The 13,380-nt window shown below is 52.3% G+C and overlaps 4 protein-coding genes across 4 annotated transcripts; 1 reads left to right on the forward strand and 3 right to left on the reverse strand.

Annotated features, from left to right (window-relative positions):
• Nucleotides 1-3,289: 3,289 nt before the first annotated feature.
• On the forward strand, nucleotides 3,290-3,678 carry J4E92_008315 (uncharacterized protein; the record flags this gene model as incomplete). The annotated part of the gene is made up of 1 exon (XM_051499668.1): nucleotides 3,290-3,678. A coding segment is annotated over one exon (389 nt), but the record flags the coding sequence as incomplete, so codon positions are not given.
• A 2,327-nt stretch (nucleotides 3,679-6,005) lies between these two features.
• J4E92_008316 (uncharacterized protein) lies at nucleotides 6,006-7,781 on the reverse strand (the record flags this gene model as incomplete). Its single annotated transcript, XM_051499669.1, has 4 exons — nucleotides 6,006-6,492; nucleotides 6,553-6,621; nucleotides 7,399-7,632; nucleotides 7,690-7,781. The coding sequence occupies 4 exons, from the start codon at nucleotides 7,779-7,781 to the stop codon at nucleotides 6,006-6,008; spliced, it is 882 nt and encodes a 293-aa protein (XP_051350045.1).
• A 332-nt stretch (nucleotides 7,782-8,113) lies between these two features.
• Nucleotides 8,114-9,286, reverse strand: CEL6B (1,4-beta-D-glucan cellobiohydrolase cel6b; the record flags this gene model as incomplete). The annotated part of the gene is made up of 1 exon (XM_051499670.1): nucleotides 8,114-9,286. The coding sequence occupies one exon, from the start codon at nucleotides 9,284-9,286 to the stop codon at nucleotides 8,114-8,116; it is 1,173 nt and encodes a 390-aa protein (XP_051350046.1).
• A 1,780-nt stretch (nucleotides 9,287-11,066) lies between these two features.
• J4E92_008318 (uncharacterized protein) lies at nucleotides 11,067-12,731 on the reverse strand (the record flags this gene model as incomplete). The annotated part of the gene is made up of 1 exon (XM_051499671.1): nucleotides 11,067-12,731. One exon carries the CDS (start codon nucleotides 12,729-12,731, stop codon nucleotides 11,067-11,069), a length of 1,665 nt encoding a protein of 554 aa, XP_051350047.1.
• Between the last annotated feature and the right edge of the window lie 649 nt (nucleotides 12,732-13,380).

A 13,380-nucleotide genomic window follows, 5' to 3' on the forward strand; every position in this document is an offset into this window, starting at 1 on the left:
GCGGAGGAGAGGAGATGTGAGGGTGTTGGTAAGAGTGCTAGGTGTGTGCGTTAGTAGGTGGATGATGGTGTTTAGTGACGTCGCGGGTGGCGGAGACATACATTTTGGACATGGCAGTGTCGACTCCAACGGCTGTAGAAGATGGACGTTCCATTATGTGTGGGTTGGACAATGTAGGGTGTGTTGGTCTCGGCTAGTGGGTAGTTACCTAAACAAGAGAGAGGACTTGACGAGAATAAACAGTTCACCGTGATTCGCCTGATTCAGACTAGTGCATTTAGAGAACCTTGGAACTGATGGTGCGGCTAGCGTACTTGCCGTTATACCACCGACTGTTCAAAATGAACAAACCCAGCATCCACTACTTACCCACCAGGGAGACTACAGCCACAACCACGACCACACCTGCAGCCCCCCAAACCAACAGCGCAATGTCCGCGATGTACGCATCCCGTTAACAATCCATTAACCTGCACTAACTAGCAACATAGCACTCATCCCACATCCCCAATCCTCCGCCTACCCGCCGAACTCCGCAACAATATCTACACCTTCGTCGGTATCTCAACCAGCGTAGGATTCTTTAAACTGCAGGGATACTCCAAACACCCATTCACGCACACCATTCCCCCCTTCCTGCGCACGTGTAAACAAATCTGCAGCGAAGCTACCGCTCTAGTCTACGCAAACGCTACCTTCAACATGACCCGCAGAAACGACTTCGCCTGGATTGCGTGTTGCGCGGGGGCAAAGAGCTGTACTACTTTACAAATTTCCTGGGTGGTTGCGATACAAATCGCGAGATACGTGGACGCGGATAGAGACAGGTTTATTGTGTGCCCGCTGCAGAAGCTGGAGAGGGTGGAGGTCATGTGCGCATCGAAGAAGGGAAGTGAGAGGATCAGAGTTGCGCTGAGGAATTGGTTCGGAAAGGAGGACTTGGTGGTTAAGTTTAGGGATCTTGGGGGGGTGTTGATGGCTTGGTAGAGGTTTGGAGGTTGAGGTTGACAGAAGGAAGTAGAGGACTCGAAGAGAGCGATCCATCTATCGTGTAATGTACTACTCAGCCAACGCCAACTACTTCAGTCCGTCTTTCCCTTAACTATTCAGTCCTCCTAACGTCTGAAAATCCCCTTTCCCAGCCCATCGCTCATCTCACAAACTTTCCACCCCAAAACTAACCTCCAAACCCCCCTTCCCACACCAAACCTTCAGCGCCCTCCTCACACTATCTTCCCACGGCCGCCTCGTTTCGCAAGGCCCAACATACACCTTCTTCAGATTCGGAAGCCGGTAGTTCGAAAACTTGAGCTCTCCGAGGTCTCTAGCATTTCTAATCTCGAGTGTAATCTCGATCGCAAGACACCTCGAAATTCTAATCGAGGTGATAAATTCGCTGATCTTGGGGTTGCAGGTGCTAATTGGTGGCCACGCGCATAATTCAAACACGTCGAAATCGAAGAGAGCATGCGCGTATACGAGGGGGGTGGCTTCTTGTTGGATTTGCGCCGAGACTAAGAGGACGCTTGGAAGTTGGAGGGCGTACTTGATGGAGGCGGTGTTGGCGGTGTTTGGAGTTTCTAATCTGTATGGTCGGATGATGGTCGCGAGACCTACGTAGGTGTAGACCATGTTCCGCAGTTCGGCAGGGAGACGAAGAAGGGGTGATGTTTGTTGGTTGGTGAGAGTACTAGGCGCGTTCGTTAGTGGGTGGTGTTAAGCGGATAGCGAGGATCTTACATTTGGGACATGGCGGTGGAAGATACGACGGCTCTAGACGAAGTTTCCATTCTTTGGACGGGCGGAAAAGTAGAGTATAATAATATTGGCTAGTGGGTATTCGACAGAACTAAGTAGGTAATTTGAAGTGAGTGCTCCCGAGATCGATTTATCTGCTATGCGCTAGCTGCCTAGCCACGGACTGATACTGCAATCCGCTTCTTTGTTGACTAGCGAGTTCTCGTGACGTCTCAAGTACCCTCTTCCTGCCCACCGCCCATTCTCTCAATCACACAAAGATGATTTGCATGGTATTCTTCTTGCACAACATCTCCAGTGCTATCATTGTAGTAACTCCCCACTGTTGCATGCATGTGTCATATTTGATGTAAATCCTCTCCACGTTCGGCAGCCATTTAGTCGGAAATTTCAGTCCTACATGGTCTTTACCCATTCGAATGTGGTGTGAAACGAGGCATGCCACTTGACCCCCAATCTTAATCGAGGTAACGAACTCGCCAATTTCGCGGTTGCAGCTGGCTTCCAACCAAGCACCCGTGTAACACTGAGTAAAGTCGAAGAGAGCTGATCTGTATACTATTGAGGTGGCTTCGTGTCGGATCTGTTTGCACGTCTCGAGTTCAGCTGGTAGCTGGAAACTGCACGAGAGAGACCTTTCAGGTTGAATGGCTTTGATGATAGTAGAGAGGCCGACGTAGGTGTAGATTTGGTTTCGCAGCTCAGCGGGCAGGCGAAGGAGCGGGGAGGTCAGTTGATTGGCGGATGTGCTGGGAAGGTTGTCAGTGGGAAGTGCGGGAAATGGCGGTGGACGTACACTTCGGACATGACGCTGTCTGGTTGAGGGGCCGGTGAGTTTGTGGTCTCCATGTTGAATAAGTAGAGGATATTGTTTATATTGAGGTGGGTGGTGGGTGTGATATGTCGAGAAATATTGGATTTGATTGTAATGACTATCGACTAACTAGTGCGGAAGAAGAAACTATGTACTCATTGAGAAATCACGTGATAGTGAGAAGGCGCATGTGGGGGCCACAGAGTCAGTTTTCACGGTCCTCAGAGATTGATCTACTTCTTCTTGTGTAATAAAAAGTCCCAGCGCGCCCTACTGGGTGGTTCAAAGAGAATCATTAGAACTTCTAGCTGCGGCAATGATATAGGGACATGACTGGTATTAGGTTATTGGGAGAGAAAGAAGACGAGGGGAGATCAAATGATACTTATCAAGGCTTTGCCGGCTGGAAGAAGTCGAAGAAGCATAGTGTTGTAGGTTGATTCGTCATCCAAAATGTTTTGATTGAGTTAGTTCAAAGTAGTCTCCATTGATCACTGTTCCCATAGCCATACTGCTACTGATAACTCGTCTTAATGTTCCAAGTCTGGTACTACCCTAAAAGCAAAATTGCCACGATGAAAGATTCACCCCATAGGCGGTCGAGAAGAGAACACCAGGATGGTCTAAGCTAGGCGCTGTCCGATCCTAGTAACTCCATCTTAGGGGGTTCTACCCAAGATGTCGCCCCACTCTGACTTCCAACAAATACCGTCATAGATGTCCTCGAAGATAACTTCAGGTGTGTTGTTCCCACACCAGGCCCTCAGTGCCGCACTAACACGATTGTCTTCAAACCATTCCCTGTCAGGACTCGATACGATGCGGACTATCTCAACATTTGGCAGCACGCTGATAGTGCCCTTGTACGTATCAGTCCAGAAACAGTCCTTCTTAAGGAATTTTCGAACCACATATTGCAGAAGTTTGGGTCTGACTCTGACGGAGGTTATACGCTCGCAGCAGTTGTCTTCGCAATGGTGGAACAGAATTGCCAGGGGGCCAGATCTGGAAAAGTCGAAAAGAGTATGTTTGTAAAGGAGGGAAGTAGCTTCTTGGCGGACTTGCTTGCAGGTGTTGAGGAGGCTGGGTTGCGGGTATTTGAGTAGCTTTTTGTCTTTCCATGTTTCAGCATGTGTCCGGGGGCGCGTGACGACTTGAATGGTTGTAGAGACCCCTACGTAGATGTAGATATTATTTCGCAGCTCCGCGGGCAGGCAGAGAAGCGGCGACTCGAGCTGGTTTCTGAGAGTGCTTGGTTCAAAAGTTAGTACTTGCGACTGGGTGAGAGACAGCGAGCTTACATGTTTGCTTCAGTCTCTTCGCCCAGGAAGGTTGCGGAGGAAGCGTCGGCCTCCATGTCGTAGGGGCGCGGAGATTGGTGGCGCTTGACTCTGGTTGTGGGTGGTGGTCGGAGAGAGATAGAAAGATTGAGAAGTAAAGGCAGTGTTACTGCGCTATCTCGGAAGGTGCTAGTGCGGAAATCGACTACCCAGGTACCTCTTGTGACTAATCAGGTCCATTGGCCTCTAAGGTCACTCCCAGGGCCTTGCGTCCCTTGAGCTGCTCGAGGAGGACTGTTGAGTGTTTCATTCCCGTGGCCTACGACTTCGCAGCGAATGGGTCTACGGACTATTAACAGTGCACCGGACTGAAACAAAGATCTCATTTTGCAAGACGCGTTTTTTATTACTATCGAGTTCTTAATCACACAGTGTTTCCGTGGACCGTGTGCGACCAATTTCTCAGCCAGCATAATTCTCAAAGATGATCTCAAGTGACTCGTTTTGCAACCACTCCCTCAGAGCTGCTGAATCCTTGACCGTCTCCCAACCCCGGTATACTCTTTGTACATACACTCTCTCCAGACCTGATAGGGCTCTTGCTAACGCCGTTGATCTCCAAGGACTTGCACGTTCATAACCTGACATTACGGAACAAGCCAAGATACCTGACATCCTGATTGAGGTAATCAGGCTGCAGATGTTGCGATTGAAGCCTCTATTGCACAAGAAGCCTCTGCTGTAGTCGGTGATGTCGAAAGTGGCCAGACTGTAAAGCAACGTCATGGCTTCGTGCTGGATCTGCTTGCAGCTTTTAATGAATCCCGGAGCTCTCAGATAGAAGGTGCAATCTGTGGATTTAACTTCTAAGGCTGCTATCACTTTGATTGTCGTAGAAAGCGAAACGTAGGTGTAGATCTTGTTGCGAATTTCGGCGGGGAGGCGAAGAAAAGGTGAGTTGAGCTGGTTCTTGAGCGTACTAGCCGCGGTGTCAGTTGTTGTGTGCATGTTTCTGGGGGTTGGGGGCTTACATTTCCGACATTGCGCTGTCGCAAGGCAAGGCTGCGGATGCGAGCTCACTTTGCATCGTGAATATCGCGCGGGAGGATGAAGTTGGTAAGCTGACAAAGGACAGAAGTAATCGCAGCTAAAGGCCAAGGATTGGAGTGTGGTGATAAGCGAGGTGAGAGTGGATTGTTGTTGTATTCGAGTAGAAGAAGCGACTATCTAGTGGCTATTTCCCTTTCAGGTAGGAGCAAACGCTATGACGTACGCGTCGCGCTCTCACCTAACAGAACCCTTCCCACACCCTTACCCAGCTTTCTCAAAGATGATTTCAAGATCCTGCTTCCTAGTGCAAGCTCGCAATTTATCCCGTATGTCCTTACTCATATACGATCCCATGGGTAAAGCCAATACGTATACTCGCTTCAAAGCCGGAAAGGCTGGACGCTCCAGCTTACACAGCTCATCCACACCCTCATAGTGCATGCGAACGGATGTCATAAGTTGATAAACGGGTAGCCTCGAGATCCGCTTGATCCACGAATGATCCGTATCGGAGACCCTGTAGGTCACCAAATTGAAGAACATCGCACGGGCTTCATGGCGGAGCTGGGAACAGGTTGAAATGAGGGCCGTGAATCTTTCGTACGTGTACTTACTCCAACGGTATATACGAATGTACATACTGCTGAATGTGTACACGTAGATCTTGTTGCGGATCTCGCCTGGAAGTCGGAGAAGTGGAGAATGAAGCTGGTTTCGAGTCGTACTGGATAAATTGTCAGCGGGTGCGGCTGCGTATCTGCGTGGGAAATGGCTAAACTACATGTCTGTTACGGCGCTGCTATGTCGCATGGCTGGGGTTGAGGCCAAGAGTTCGAGGTCGAGGATTGCGATCCTTCTCATTTGATGAGGAGTACCTTTGCGTATGTGGTGGTTCGATATCGCGTGAGTAGAGGAAGCAGATAGGTTGATTTTGGTATATGGACAGCGGGTGGTAGAGGGAAGTAGGTTGAAGGCTTTGGGGGTGATTTCGTGAATTAGCACAGAAGGACCGACTGCTACCTCGTTTCCATCGCAGAGCTTTGGTCATGACGCATCAATACTCTCGTCATTCCCGTAAGCGGAACCCGCCCTTGTGATTATCTCTAGAACGCTGAGCTGGGGGCCACTTGTAAGTCCGCATTTCCCGCCCAAGTTCGTAGCGCGTCAACCCCCAAACTATCCTTTGGCATGCGCGATTTACTCCAACCAGCGACATATACTCGCTCCAGTTCCGGGAAGAGTTTAGCTCCCTGTCGTTCCGTTACAAGATGCTCATCCTCCCGTAGGAGCCTTGTAATCCGCTGCGATCGTAGATGGATGGAAGTGACGAGCCGGAAGTCCGTATGTGGAAGATTCTCTGGGAACTCCGAGAACAGGAGCGCCCTCAAATCGAGAGTCGCATGCGCGAAGAAGATGGCGTGGGCTTCATGGCGCATCTGAGAACAGGTGGATATGATGGCTGTGGACTTGCGGGCTCGAGGACTGTTGTTGAAGACGGCCTGAGTGCGGGAACACGCGTACGCGTAGATCTTGTTGCGTATCTCTGGCGGCAGTCGTAAGAGAGATGAGTCTAGCTGGTTCTGAAGGGTGCTGGATACATGTTAGCAGATGCCCGTCGTCTCGATAAGGTTGAATGGTCCAGGTACTTACATCTCGCGAGCTTCTTTGGAAGTGAGCACGCGACGCTGACGTGAGGTGACTGTCTGTCGTGACATATTGCTACGCGGGGTCAGGATCGAAGCCCAGAACGTTGTTCAATGGCGCAGAACGCTTACCCAGGTACGTGTGTTTGAGGATTTGTGGGCTACAGACTAGGTAGTCGGCGTAGTTGCTCACGAGACTGTATGAGCTGATGGCTTACCGAGAACAATCTGTGGGAAGATAAGAGAAGAGGACTGGTTTCGGCGATCAAGGTGTTTTATATACAGAGGGTACGTGCGGGGGTGGTTGCAAGACCGGGATTAGACCCTCGAGATCACGCGCCGGATCACGTGCATAGGGCCGAGGATGTTTCTTGATCTAGTTCTAATGTGTTGCTATAAATGACACTATGGATATCCATCAGAACTTCTGGATCGTTCTCAGAGACATGCGCTCCCAGCTTAGCTGGAACTGCTTCCTCGTGTACTTAGGTATCCAGCTACTCATGAGTAAAGGAAACTAAATTGGGAAAGAATGCGCTAGCAGCGATAAGTCCCTGGTTGCCTTGAAGAATTTTGCATTTTCAGGAGCCAATATGGATCTGTAATCTCCTCGTCGGTGACCTGTAGGTTCGGCTTATCAAACAGTCCTCGTAGCGCATCGATGCATATATCATTCGCCCTAACGGGTTGCTTCAAAAGAACCCTCTCAACCCCAGGTAGATCAGGTTTAGCCCTTATACCAGCTGTAAATTCCCAAGCCTTCCGTATCGCAGTGGTGAGATAACCACCGTCCATATACAGTGAGGAAATGAGGCTGCGATATATGAGGTTGAGGCTTACGTGAGCTGCCCACCCTCCAAATCCAGACAACTCGAACGTCGCGTGGGTATACAAGAGTGCGATGGCCTCACAGTAGATTTGTTTGCAGGTGAGGAGGAAGGTCTGGGAGAAGAGACACGACCTTTCGGAGACTTCTGGGCGCTTCCCGTGCTTGACTGTAGTAGATCGGCAGGCGTATGTGTAGATGTGATTGCGGATCTCGCCAGGTAGACGAAGTAGGGGCGAGTTGAGCTGGTTTGCTGTGGCGCTGTTTCGATCAGCCAGTGTACTGTAGACGAAGTACGTGCTCAATTCATCAGCTTACATCTTGTCAGATTCCTCAGGGGTAGTTGCCCGCTTGAACAATTCCTCCCACTCCTTGTAGGCCTTCTCGCGGTCCTGAGAGGCGGTCGTCATATTGTGGATTCGGGTATCGGGTTGAGTTTGAGAAGTCGACGGAAGGACTCGATGTAGATCTGTTGCAAACCCGTTGTTGTGGTGACGCAATCTCTCAAGGCAGCTGCCTTCTCTAAATAGACGCAGGCCCGGGCTAGAAACCGTGGGGTTAGCTTGGAGTCACGTGTAGGTTCAGAGCGCATATAACCATGAACATGAATCAGATCCCGACGGGGTAGCAAGGTCGGGGAGACTTTGAAAGAATAGAAGTCTTATGAAGATCTGGAATATTCGATTCAATATGTACATTAAACAGAAGCCGCGTACTTTACACTCGTTTAGCCCTGCCACATCTAGGCCTTGGGACCATGAGGCTTCTTCATGTAGGTTGGCGCCAAAGGCGGTTCAGCGTTCTTGACCAGCATCTGCACGTACTCGTCGAACCAAGCACCAGCAGCCGGTGCGCCAGTAAGACCACACTTTCCGTCACTCTCACCACCAGGCTTGATCCAGACAAGAGAGTCAACGTTGGTGTTGTTCTGCTTGGAGCCAGGTAGAGGACCGAATCCGGCAGGTTCAACATTGCACCACTCGCCCCACTCCTCACGAGCACCGGGAAGAGCGACGCGGCCCTGGTCAATGATGAAGTGGGAAGGCAGACCCTCAGCCTCGAGGTAAGGAGCGAGCGAGGTGGCGTAGTGGCTCTCGTCCCACGATGGGGAGTACTCGGTGTAGTTCTCGCGAACCTTGGCTTGGAAGGAGTTGTAGTTGGATACGTTGGTGGAGAAACCCCGAATCTTAGCCATGGGGTTGAGCTTCTTAGCCATGGCAACAACCCTGCCGAAGACCTCAGCAGTCGGCTTCAGGTTGTCTGCCCAACCGAGCCAGCCGCCATGCGCAGCATCAATGTACAGATGTACGTTGGGGAACTGCAACTTGGAGATCGCGTACGCAATACCCTCCTCGTAGATTGGAGTGGCGTTGGCGCAGAAAGGAACGCCCTGGTTGGTGACGGCGTTACCCAGACTGTCGGGCTCGAGAACGATGGCGAAGTCGAGATCCCTGGCCTCGGAAACAAGCTTGGCGTACTTGTCGACAAACTCCTTCTTGTATATCTGGAGACCGTTGTTGGCGGAGCTGAGCTCACCGGCAGACTCGCCAGCAGAGCAATCACGGTCGGGCAGATTGTACAGAACTAGTCCAACGATCATCTTCTTCGGGCCCTTCTTCTGCTGACGAGCCTCCTTGATGGCTTGGGGAATGAGGCTGAGACCATCGCGTGTGGTGACCCAGGTGAAAGTCGAGATCTTCTGGGCGACTGTGCGAGTGCGCGCCGCATTGAGAGTGTCGTTCTGGGCTGTGAAGGCTGCGATAGTCTGGTCGAGCTTCTTGCCGTAGCTCTGAACAACATAGCGGTCTTTGCCAGTCCAAGGGTTGACGTTGGGGCCTGGGGGTGGCTTGGGAGCTGCGGACGCAGCACCGGCGAGGGCGGCAGTTGCCAAAACGAACTGTGTGAGTTGCACCATGATGAAACGAGAGGCTTGAGATTGACTCGAGGTGGTGATGAATCGTACGTTGGACTACCTGGGGCTTTTATACAACGCCATGAGGATGAGCGCCGCAGAAAAGACCCATCCAATCATCTCTTTCTCTTTCAGCAGGCTTGGTACAGGCTTGCCCTTACGTTCACGTGCCTGTATTTAGACTTAGTCAACGGTACCGTCGGCCCGTTGTACATTCTAACAGCACTCAAGACGGTCCAAGTCCTTGGTGAAAAAGCATTGACATCTCGCATACAAAGCGCCACGGCGGCGTTGCTGTAGTGCTTCATCGATGGCGTACCGTGCGTATTCTGTAGCGAATGTAAGGAACGGTCGTTCGCCCCTAGATTGGCATGTAGTCCTGTTAACAGTAAATTAGCCAAGGTAAAGTCTACCGGGGCTGCTGCGGGTAGTCAATATATCTGAGCTGTTTACCCGGCTTCTACCCCAGCTTCGTTGAAACGTCGACCCCGCAATCCGGCTCGTGATATTGCGATCCCGAAAAGCGCCCTGCAGATTGGACGGGGCGGTCAAGCTAATGCTGTGTATATTGCGCATAGAGTACAGTGGGGATCTTGTGTCATTTCGGACTGCAGCTCGCCATCTGCAGACACTGTACAGAAGATTCGTTGCGTCTTCTAGCGCGAGTGTGAGCGGCTGTACCCTGAGGCTGAGTTGGATGTAGATGCTGCACGCACGATGCAGGAGCTCCAACACAGAATAGTTGTCGAAAGTGATATCGCGAGCCAAGGCACTGGAGTTGGGACGATCGCGCAGATTGAAGGCCCTGTGGCATACAAACGTCGAGAGTTCAGTTGACCTCCCTTCCCCATGTATGCGCGCTTCGCGTTCAATGGGTTACGATAGCCGTAAGGACGTAGTCCATTACCTGACTGCATATCGTCATCCGGATATCCAGTTCCTAGCTGAAGGCGTATTTTGCGAAGAGCGCGAAAAGGCACGAAAATGATGGTGCTGTGCGACGCGTGTGGCGTGCATGACAGTCCAAGCCGGGCAGAGCGCCGCTCAAAGAACGACGCGTCGGAATCTCGAGAACGCAGTAGTCAGGTGTTCGCTCGCGTCGGTTGAGTTGAAATGGGGTGCAGTCAGGCGCGTGACAGTTCGTAGTAAACGCAACGCGGGTGGGGGATGCTGATTGCTTTGCCGTTAGCGTCTTGGCAGTGGTTGTAGTAGTTCCCACTGCGCGTCCAAAACCTTGGAACTCCTTTCAACCCGCTGCAATGTCGAACAGAACCAACAGATGTGTATTTGCGAGATATAAATCCAATGCTCGATGTGGGAGAAGAAAGAATCTTCAATTGATGCGTTCGCTGTAGTGGCTTCACAATGAAGAAGTTGAGGTGGAGGGGACAAGGATGTGGACGATAGCTGCGAGTGCGCATCGTTTCAATGCGAAGCTGAGACCAATGTGGCAGTGACTCACGTTTGGCATCTTTGCGGAGTTGACCAGCCGCTGGGAGGTGGGAGGCGAAAGTGATGCTGTCTAGCTTCAACGTTCACGAAAAATGTCCTTCGCGTGATCAAAATCTAGGAGTAAAAATGTACATTGAATCGAATCTAGTCTACAAACTATTCATAAGGAGTGCCATGTCGTCGTATCGTATCATGTTGTTATTACAAAGGAAGGGCTCGTCTCAGCGACGATGAAGAAGAAGTAGGCGGTGTTCATATCCGACACACCTTTTAGACTCACTTGATGAGCATCCATGATCCCAACAAGGTCTCAGCCACCAACACTAACAATTTAGCACTCGCGAACGTACATGCCAAGGGGGCTTGGGTTGTAGTCCTGGAAGTAATCCATGGAGAAGTCGCCGCTGCCGCAGATCATGTAGGTGACGGTCTTGCCAGCCTCGCAGTCACCAGTCTCGACGGGGTAGGTGTTGCCAGGGGTCATCTCCATGTGGGCAACGTCCTTCTCCTTGGCGGGCATGTTCTTGTAGGTAGTCATCGCGTCGGCAGGGCCCTTGAGCTTGCTGACGGTGCACTCTCCGTGGCCAGACATGGTGTAGTCGGAGGTCTCGAGGTCCTCCTTCTTGGGAAGCATGAACATGGCAGAGCACTTCTTACCAGCCATGGAGGCGGGGATGTCGAAGTTGAAGATGGTGCAAGTGTGGCTATCGACCATGCCATTGTAGGAGGTGTCATGGGCCTTGTCGGGCTGCTCGGAGTCGACAGGTACGATGAGGTGGGGGTACTCGTAGTTGCCGTTGAGGTCCTGGGGGCATGAGCCCTCACCACCGTTGTTAACGCCGTCGTCGGGGTTCTCTGGTGTTTCAGCGGGCTTGCTTCCTGCTGGGGGAGCGGGCATGGTCGCAGAAGCAGCGGGATAAGTCTCGGCGGGAGGAGCAGGGTGTGTCTCGGCGGGATGAGTCTCGGCAGGAGGAGCGGGGTGCGTCTCAGCGGGAGGGGCTGGCTTGGTCTCAGAGGGGGCGGGGTTGGTTCCAGCGGGAGGAGCAGCAGGCGCAGTTACAGTGACGGTAACGACGCTTGGAACGCACTCAGACTCTTGAGGGACACCAGGTGCGGGCTGGGAGGGCTTCATGCCTTCGGACATGGCGGGGTAGCCCGGCTTGCCTGATTGCTGGGGCTTTCCAGGTTGGCCGGGGTACTCGGGCATGCCAGAAGGCATTCCGGGCATACCGGAGGGCTTTCCAGGCATACCGGAAGGCTTTCCAGGCATATCAGAAGGCTTCCCAGGCATACCAGAAGGCTTTCCAGCAGGAGGTGTACCGGCGGGTGGTGTACCAGCAGGAGGTGTGCCAGCAGGTACAGTAGCAGTAGCGACGGGAGGTGTGCCGGCGGGAGGTGTGCCAGCAGGGTATGTGCCAGCAGGGTATGTGCCAGCAGGAGGTGTACCAGCGGATACAGTAGCAGTAGCGACAGGAGGTGTGCCGGCCGGTCCAGTCGCAGTGGCTACGGGAGGTGTGCCAGCAGGCTGAGAGCCAGCGGGTTGTGTAGCGCCAGCCCCGCAAGAACCGGCGGAGCCAAGAGAGATCTCGACGCACTTCTCTTGACCAGGGGCAGGTGTTGTGTAGACGTTGTACTCGCCGTTGTCGTTGACGGGGCAAGCGTAGAACTTGCCGGAGCCGTTGTATGTAACGCCACCGTTGGGACCGACCGCAAAGCCGTTGGTGGGAGTAGCACCAACATCGCACTGGAACTGGGTGGTGGGAGGAGTTAGGATGCAACCACGTCCATTGGAATCAGTGAAGCCGCCGTTGCCGTCCAGGCAGTAGCAGCCGGTAGGCAGACCACCGTTACCGACACGGTTCTGGCCGTCGTCGAGTTGGCCAAGTACACCTGATGCGCCGCCTGACGCCTCAAGCTTGAAGCACTGTGTAGCCTGACGAACGACAAGGGCGTTGGCTCCGAGGCCGAACGCGATGGGAGCGAAAGCGTATCTCATACTGGAAAACTGAGCGACTGTGGGATGAGGTGGAATTCGAGGATGCCCTCCAACATGTTCGAACTGGGTGCCTCTTATACCAGCCTGTGGCTCAGGGACTATGACAGCCGGTACTGCTAAAGACTCCTAGCGACTTCCAGTGTTGCGGCATCGGCTTACGTTGTTGGGATTCTAGCAGGCCTCGCGTCTGGTTCTCATCGTCATCTCGAGAACGATGATATCAGTAGACGAATGCCTGTACAAGCATTTGTGGAGACTACTATCCAAGCCTGTAATGCTTGAGGCTTTCCGCTGCCTGGTAGTAGCCGTGTGGCCCGCGTTAACGTTCAAAAATGTCGCGCTTTCAAGTAACACCAACCGCAATGATTGGCCAGAAGTCAAAAGACGTTCTGGGAACTGTGGTTCTCGACGTACGCCAGACCCGATTTTGTGGGGTAAGATCGACAGGAACACGTTGCTCTTCCCCATGCAATGTACACAACTCGACCTCGAGAAGGATATCAACGAGAGGTATCGTTGGTGTTGTACGTGGAGACTGGTCGCAAGTATGGCTGCAACTTTGATGTCAGCAAGATGAACTGCATCGCTAAACGTGAGCTTTCCGATCTTGAGATTGCAGACGATGAGCTCTTCGAAAGTAAGACGGAGC

This window comes from Alternaria infectoria (assembly GCF_024043175.1).
Source record: "Alternaria infectoria strain BMP 0036 chromosome Unknown scaffold_16, whole genome shotgun sequence".
NCBI lineage: Eukaryota > Fungi > Ascomycota > Dothideomycetes > Pleosporales > Pleosporaceae > Alternaria > Alternaria infectoria.